The sequence below is a fragment of the Mugil cephalus genome, chromosome 3 (assembly GCF_022458985.1).
Source record: "Mugil cephalus isolate CIBA_MC_2020 chromosome 3, CIBA_Mcephalus_1.1, whole genome shotgun sequence".
In the NCBI taxonomy this organism is placed as follows: Eukaryota; Metazoa; Chordata; class Actinopteri; order Mugiliformes; family Mugilidae; genus Mugil; species Mugil cephalus.
The window spans coordinates 9,080,068-9,088,536 of NC_061772.1; the positions used below are offsets into that span (position 1 = coordinate 9,080,068).

Consider the following 8,469-nt stretch of genomic DNA (forward strand, 5'->3'; position numbering starts at 1 on the left):
GTCAGGGCTGCGTAAATGTCGAGTTAAAAGTTACCATCAAGAAATGCACAACATTTAGGAGCATTACATCCATTGTGCACAATAAATTGTCCAAACCGCAATTTGTTATAGTTACAGTTGTTCCATAGGCAAATTTTAAGGATAGTTTTTAAAATCACTTGAGCTAACTGAGTGAATTTTTGTCAAACTCAAATGGCTGCAGTCTACATAGATGAAAACAATGTAGATAACTAATGTGTATGGTAAATGACATACTTATATCAAGACAGCACACTGTAAAACATTAGAATTAATATCTTGCTTTTATATTCAATTTGACAAAACAGTTAATGATAATAAAGTGACAATACTAGTTAACAACTGCTTACATACTGGAGGCCTACGCATAAAATAAAATGATGGATTCTGAATTGCAGATGTATGAACAAGAATCTCAATCATAAAAGCAAACTATAGATGCACTAAGAGTTGAAGATCAGGCCACACTGTAAATCCTTTAAGTCCAGGGTCTGCCACTAGCTCTGTGACTGGGGCATTTGTGAGGAAGGACCGGGGCCATTGTCTGTGATGACAAAATAATTCCTTCCTTTTAACGGAACAGATGAGAGCAGTGGTGTGACTGGAGTGGCAGCAATTCCTATAAAATATAAAAATCCATAAATGAGACACGCTGTAAAAGGGAAAAAAACACACAGAAAACATTCTTGTTCAAAAAATGTTAGTCTTCATCAAATGCAACCCCACGTCTCCCAAAATACATAGATATTTATTTATAGCATGGCTGCTAACTGGGAATATAATCATCTCCCTGTGTCTTCACTAACCAGCACAGTAAGTCCTCAAACTGATGATTCAAAAGAAAATTCAGGAATCCAAAAGATAATAATTAATCAGAAAATAATACCCAGCACATATACACTGTGCATCAGGAGCGTGGTGAGATGTTTGATGCTCTCAGTGTATTAGTTCTTTCAGACTGTGTGCATGTACGCCCTCTTCTGGGCATTTATGGAGTTGCCAGTAATATGAAACATTTAAAGTGTTTACTGCTAAACTAATGTACAATATCACATTTTCCTTTCAAGGCTGTGTACCTGAGGATGCGCAGTGTCTGAGTGACTCCAAGAGGTTGGTGCTTGCAAATTTAACAACACATCTGAATGGCTCTTCTCGCTCAGTCATGATCTTATTGGTGTGGTCTTTGAATCTTGTTTCCAGCTGAGGACACATCACAAAATACAATTCATATCATTACAGGACACATGGTTCACCTTAGCATCTCGATATAGTGGCACGGTTTTTATGCTAAGTGATTATTTAATTACTTTATTAATTCATGTGCCTGTGTGTACCTTATAAACTGCAGACTGTAGTTGAGGTAACATCCCATTACCAAAGGCCTCACATGCCAGCTGATGTCTCTTTGCCGCAGCCTTGGCTTGTTCTTTTTCTATGTCCAAGTCTGCCGGAGAAATAAAGCCAAATACATGAAATCTCAACACAGAATTCTACCAGAAGTACACTTAGACCAAAACAATGTTAAAGTATGTGTGACACCGTGCATAAAATATCAAATACCTAAAAAAAAGATCAAATGATATTAAAAACATACTTGAGACAGTTTGATCCTTCTTTTCTGTAAGAAGGCTGGGATAATCGGTGGGAAACATCTAGGAATAAAAAGGTCAAAACATCAAAAACAGTAGACAAATAGAAAGGTTACAACAAACTTCCTCCTAAACGTCAATACAAAAGTCATCCATTGAAACTAAAACACTGCTTATATCCACAAAAATAAGCATTGTGGCTCCATATTTACAACAGGCGTACTTGTTGATACTGCCTCATCAGCAAGTCTTTGATGGCAGTGAGATTTCTTCCCTTGAGGTTAGCATCCTTGATAGCTTGATATTTGGTGGACAGAAGAAAAGCCTGCAAAGAACACGACTCTTTTAGAAGAGAATGGAGAGCTGGACAAAAACAGGGACATCTACACAAACTATGTGTAGGACTAAATATAGAAGTCATGCCTCACCTGGGAGAACAGTGGTTTTAGCTTAGACGTCAGACTTGTCACAAAGACATAAGGACTCTGGAGATAGTGAACAACATATGTTGGTTTGAGGTGGTTGGGCTGAGACAAGATGTCTCCCCATGCGATTTGCATCCATACAGCTTCGTCCGTGTGCTTCTTTATTTTGACCGACACCTGAAATTTGACATAAATAGTAGAGTTTCAATGAGAATGTGAAACAGGTCCATGAAATATATTAATGATTCAACTACAGCCATAACAGTGTCAAGAACTGGTCATCTGAATAACACTGATCATCTCTTATCATGGCACCTGTCAGTGGGAGGGATATATTAGGCAGCAAGTGAATATTCTGTCCTCAAATGTGAAGAAGGAAACAAGGACAAGTAGAAAGACTTGAGCAACTTTGACATTTGTGACAGCTGGACAACTGGGTCAGAGCATCTCCAAAACTGCAGTTCTTGTGAGATATTGACAGTCCACAGTGGTAAAGGGTGCACACGACATACATGGACAACTTAGTATTGGAAGAAGAAGGTCTGGTCTGATGCATGACATTTTCTTTTCATGGTGTGCCTCAATGTTCAGGTGGTGGTACGTATCAAAGTTAACACCAGCATAAACACCAGGGCCCAGGTTTCCCAGAAGAACATTACAATGAATGAGATGATCAAAGTTATTCACGTCGCAGGTTGGTGGTTTTGATGTTGTGGCTGATAGGTGTTTGCACACTGCACAAATTTGTAGGAAAATTAAGGAGGAATATCGCTTACGTTATTTCTGAGCTGGCGGATGTGAAATTTAAATTGTTGGTTGAACTGCAACAGCCCCACAGAGTGAGCCTCGTCTAGAAAATCACATCAAGGGACACAGGTTAAATCTCAACCGATGGCAACTGACGAAAAGGCATTTGTTAATTAAACTCTGAATCAGTTGGAAACTATATAGTAGCCGCAAAAAAATTATTATGATGGTGTTGGCAACTCTAGCAAAACACATACTCTGCATGTATTGCGCTAGATTTGTAAAATAAGAAACAAAATACCTTGTTTAACTTTAAACAAATTGACTAGGGATAAATGATTAGACTGAGCATGAATCCAAGCACATTTCTTTGTATTTTGTTTATGACCGTCTCAAACTACAAACAAACATTATAGAAAGTGACTAAACATGTCTGCTGTCTGGAAATACTTCAAAACTGACAAGAGATTTCTCTTTTATGGTTTCACAATGGTGGACTGAGCAGAACTGTGACTGAAGTTCAGCTATTGTGCGCACTACTATTTTTAAAGAATATTTTGTTAACATACTTTAAATTTCTTTATGTTAATTCATTTGCACAACAAAATGGTTTACTACTATAAAATAAAATCTATATATTCCTAAGAGCTGTTCAACTGTCAGGCTTATAATCATACACTGGACAGGTTTTGATCTAGGAAAATATACACAAGGTCAGAAACTTTAGACACTTGGATCAACAAAACTGAATCATCACTGAACACTCATGACCCAAAGGACATTTGACCAATTAAAGCTCAACACAGGAAGAGAACACCTGATCTCATCTGCAGCTACACTCTTTGTTTGTTTGTTTGCAGTCTTTCAGCAATCAGTGACACTTTATTGTTGAGCTTTTAACCCACCTTCAGGGTCCAGAAGCTGGTAAGCGTTCCACATCCCCATGTTTGGATTGTCCATGACATCTGACACATTGAAAACAAAGCGACGCAAGCAGCCTTATTACACTCATGTCAATATGTGATCATTACCTTTTTGGCCAAATGAACTTATTTTAGACTGACTTACGTATCATTTCGAGTTCTGTGATGTGCTTAATCTCCATTTCTTCCTCCTACAAGGAAATAAAATGATGGTAAAATGCAGAAAGTCCACGTAAAGGCAGCCACTTCTAAAAAGACCCATTTAGACACGTCAAAGTAAGATAAGCACAGGTGTAAGTGACTAGATTAATTATGGTCCCGTTCTATTTAGTGTGTCACAACCATTCCCGTCAGCATATGGATGATAACAGGGCCTTGACTAACCTAAATGGAACAGGACTATTATTAATGTTTACACCCGACTCTCCTTTGCTTTGAGGTGTCGCTGCTTTGAAAATGAGATGGGTTTAAAATTAAATACGTAAATACATAGACTGTAATAATAGCAGAATTTATATTTCAGGTGACAATAACACATACCTCGCAAATGGCTAGCAGTTTTTGTGTTAACGCCCATTTTGACTGTGTAAAATCCAAAGACTGCAGCTGCGCCTCGGTCAAACGGCCCCACTTCTCCAGCGTCGTTTCTAGCATCTGAGACGGTATCTTGGTTATGAGTCGCTGTAATACGCGTCTAGTAGAGTCCTCCATTTTCCCGTGACGGTGGTAATTAGGGAGTTGCACTGGAAGACAGATCTTACGATATGCTGAACGACTAGTGGCTTCGTTGTCCTGATTGTGTGACCATCCAGTCGAGTCGAGAAGCTCCAAACAAACCGCCTCTAAGAGAACACACGAATCAACCAATCAGATACTCCCTTTAAATCGTACGCGCTCAGTTTTGCGCCCTCTGCTGTGTGGGAGTGGTAATACTCACCACTGTTAACTGACCCCGCCCCCTCTACACTGTACTGTCCTTAAGAGTACAAGCATCTAAATTACTAATTGAAAGGTTCAGGAGTATCATCTTGCTACGCAAATTTGCAAAAGTAAATAATATATAGCATCGTTTATACTACGTTTTTGGATCATCGGCGTACTCGTTTCCACTATTATAGTATATACTTTATTGATGAATGGTGGACTGATGGTCAGTCGGAGAGAAAAGACAAAACTGTGTTGTTAAACTTTTTTTTTTATTGTAGCCTTTGTGATTTAATTTCAGATTCATACCTTGCAGCATGTGTATTAATGTGTTTAAAAACCTTCCGCAATTTCAAGAATTTGAAATCAGAAATTGACGCCTTTAATTCAAAGTTTAACATTTAGAGTCAAGGGATTTTACATGTTCACAGAGATAAAATACAAAAATGGAAACAGGATATATACATCTGCTCTTAAAATTGAAAATTTTAAAAACAAGTAAAACATTTTGGAAAGGCATTCTATACAAAGTCTATTTTATGTCAATTTGAGGAACATCTAAGTATTTCAAATAGCGGTGTGTGAATTTAATTTAAAATATGCCAGTAAAGCACAATTCTCTGTCCAGTGTCACGTATTTATTTATCTGTAGCAATAGATATATGCAGAATAAAGTTCTTATTGTGTCAGAGTTAATTAACATTATCTCTGGGATTGTGGATGGCTACAGGTGATATTGAAAATGAATTACAACTATTATATTTGGTTCAAAGTAAAAGCCATATTTTTGACAATAATATCGTCGAAACTCCATTTAGTATGAAAGCTGGCAAATGTTATTGTGTTTCTGACAAGGACAAGAGCCTGTTTGCATAAATATTTCCTTGTGCAACTCACACAAAACTCTGTATGTTATGTGTATGGCTACCAAAGAGAATGCAATACAAGCATGAGGATGTAACACAAAGCGAAACAACTGGGTATAGATCATAGACTGTAAAAGAAAAATCTACAGTGTCAGGTGGGGACCGGGTACACGTGAAGCCTGACGCGCACACGTAAACAAAAACGGAAATACTTTGAGTGGAAGCATCTTATATCATCTCCAAACTTCCGTCATCCCAAGCCCCGCCTCTTATAGAAAGAAGGCACGCTATTGGTGCGTCGGGGTAAAACTCGGACTGTGATTTGCTCTCGACGTGGTCACTCAAATTACGTCATCAGCAGTTATGAAAGCTCTGTAACGAGTAGCATTATGTCCTCCAGGTCCCTGTGTCTCCTCTAGGTTACTCTGGTGTTAGCGGTGCAAACACGAGGTTTCAGTCCAAACTGAACTAAAACAGCCTGTGACGTTATTCCACAAAGTAAACGACAAAGTCTCGGTAGCCGTTCAGCAGGTGGATAGATTTAGCAACATTAGCTGAAGCCTCGTAGCAAGTAGCTAACGTGACCGAGGTGTGCTGATAAACTTGGCAGATGACAGTGGAGCATTAGCTGGTAAGTTACGTTCAGGCGTCAGTGCATGGTGGTATTTAACAGTTACGATAAACCAGTTGGAAAACAAAAAAGTTGACTCCAGAGCATTCGCAGTGAATCTAGTTTACGATGCCACAGTGATGCATTTATCATGTGTCCCTCTGTGTTTACAGGTAAGTGTCCATTGGAAAAAGCTCCAACCATCACAATGACAGCTCAGGAAGGAGAGGGATGGGGAGGCATTAGTATCCTTTAGAAGACATGTCCTTCACTAACAACACTCAGTTGTTTACAAGGTAGCGCAGAAGCAATAGGCGGAGGGGTTCATTATTAGTTGTACTAACCAATAATCAACCATTATGATGTCAAATGTGAAAATCTTCTAATTTCTTTTACGTTATCATCGGTCCATCATCTCTAGTTGTTAGTCTTGGGTGTAGTATGTTCTGCTTTTTGAAACTATTGATTATGTTAAACCTCTGATAGTTGTCTGAGAGACAGTTGGTCTCATTAATTTCCTGGCAGGAAGGACATGGTGGTAAACCACGTCTCATCTTTGTACAGCCTAAGTGCTGAAGTCAGTGGCGAGAAGTCATCTCAAGACACAGCTGTATATGTGGCAATATTTCCATCACTCCATATCTATTCATATATAATTGATCAGCTGGCGCACACTGAGAGTAAGACCGAACCAGTGGCTCGTTGATTTTCAATTTGCAGTGTATTTTTAGCTAATGTTCTGTTAAGTATTCACTGTGCAATACACAAGTGTCAAACATACGGCCCGTGGGCCGAAAGCGGCCCACCAGAGGGTCTAATCTGGCCCACAGCGTGAATTTGCAAAGTGCAAAAATGACACGGAAGACCTGGGACTAAACAGGAGACGGCAATCAGCACAAATTTCACTTACTTTTGTTAAGAAATGTCTTTTTGTGGTGGCTAGTTTGTTAAATGTAAACAAATGCGAACTGCCTTAGCTTGTCATGCATGGATATTAGGACCTAAAAATATCGCTAATAATATAATGAATAACACTGAGTCAGACACACTGCATTACATATCATCTAAATTACAGCCTTTGCCAATAGCATGTTTGAATAATTATTGCCTCTGCCAAGTTCCTTGTACCATTTTCACCACCACTTGAGGCCCCATCTTCCTCAGTGCAGCTGCCTGTTCAATTAGTGGATCAGATAAATCCCAGCAATACATCACCTCACTACAGCGTGAGCTTAGTGGGAACATAGAACGATGAGCATTTGTATTTTTGATGGTTCTGGATTTCTAAGTAATCCGGTTTGTCAAACAGCCTTGACATTACCCAGACTTACTATTCATAGACATTTTATCAATGTGTGTACTCCTCCTGTTCTTTCAGCAGAGGTTCAGTAAGCCCTTAACTCAGAATGCACCCTGACCTGTCACCTCACCTGCACACGGACGAGTGCAACGAGCTAATAACTCAACTGAAGCAGTGCCACGCGGAGGTGCGTCACCCTCTACGTCCTCATGTTTCTTAGCGTATCACGTGCGCAGAAAACAAAACGACGTAATTTCTCTCTCATGTCACCAACAGCACAATGTCCTGAAGTTCTTTGGCAAGTGCAATGATTTGGACCGTGCTATGCGTCAGTGCATGAAGAAGGAGGTCTGTGCTTTTATTTATACGTGGATTTTTTTGGTACCCTTTTTTTTTTTTGCGGTCGTGACGATTGAGTTTTGTTCTGATCTGTGCCTTTTTTTCTTCTGTTTGTTTGTTTTCAACAGAGGCTGGAAAAGCGGGAGCGCAGCAAACAACACGCACAAGAGATGAAAAAGAGGCTGAAAGAAGGGCCCAAGGAGCCTTTCTGAAGGACACTATACTCTAAAACTGGCACTGCGATTACTCAGATATTGGGACACTGAATTAAGCGTGACACTGTAACAGACTGGTCCTGCTGTGTGTGAGTCGAGGAGGAGGATCAGAGGTATTGTGTAGTGGTGTACATTATCTGGATAGTTGAGTGAATTTCTAATACACATGGATACTTGAGTGTTGTGGATCATACGTCTGCAACGAGAGCCCTGAGATTTACTGGGACATTAAAACTTTGAACACGTTTTGGATGTTTTATCATTTGCACAGACAAAAATTTGCCACAATTAGGTCGACTTAAAAATAACAGCATTTAGTACTTGGGATTAAACATTGCTTTCGGGTATCGCCAGTTATTTTCCCCCCTCTTCTATTAGCAGTACGCTGCTGCGCCATCAGAGCGATAATGTTGGCAGAAACCTTTCAGCCAGAAGTCTCTGTTGGCAGGACCCCTCAGGAATACCCTGGCACAGGGAAACTCTAAATGAAAACAGGGAGGGTCGAGTGTGTTC

General features: G+C 39.6%; 2 protein-coding genes across 4 annotated transcripts; one reads left to right on the top strand and one right to left on the bottom strand.

The window, feature by feature from the left end:
- Positions 1-283: 283 nt before the first annotated feature.
- On the bottom strand, positions 284-4,564 carry cenpn (centromere protein N). The gene is made up of 10 exons (XM_047580158.1): positions 4,243-4,564; positions 3,848-3,893; positions 3,685-3,744; positions 2,809-2,882; positions 2,036-2,209; positions 1,831-1,932; positions 1,613-1,670; positions 1,353-1,462; positions 1,095-1,218; positions 284-637 (listed from the first exon to the last, which is right to left on the bottom strand). Exons 1-10 carry the CDS (start codon positions 4,411-4,413, stop codon positions 516-518), a joined length of 1,041 nt encoding a protein of 346 aa, XP_047436114.1. The 5' UTR covers positions 4,414-4,564; the 3' UTR covers positions 284-515.
- Positions 4,565-5,838: 1,274 nt separating this feature from the next.
- cmc2 (C-x(9)-C motif containing 2) lies at positions 5,839-8,202 on the top strand. 3 transcript variants are annotated; one of them, XM_047580656.1, is made up of 5 exons: positions 5,839-6,123; positions 6,276-6,347; positions 7,519-7,589; positions 7,679-7,750; positions 7,870-8,202. In XM_047580656.1, exons 2-5 carry the CDS (start codon positions 6,311-6,313, stop codon positions 7,951-7,953), a joined length of 264 nt encoding a protein of 87 aa, XP_047436612.1. In that variant the 5' UTR covers positions 5,839-6,123; positions 6,276-6,310; the 3' UTR covers positions 7,954-8,202. The 3 variants fall into 3 exon arrangements, with proteins under 3 accessions (XP_047436612.1, XP_047436614.1, XP_047436613.1); XM_047580658.1 differs by lacking the exon at positions 6,276-6,347 and having other exon boundaries at positions 7,484-7,589; XM_047580657.1 differs by lacking the exon at positions 6,276-6,347 and having other exon boundaries at positions 5,840-6,123; positions 7,481-7,589.
- Positions 8,203-8,469: the final 267 nt, after the last annotated feature.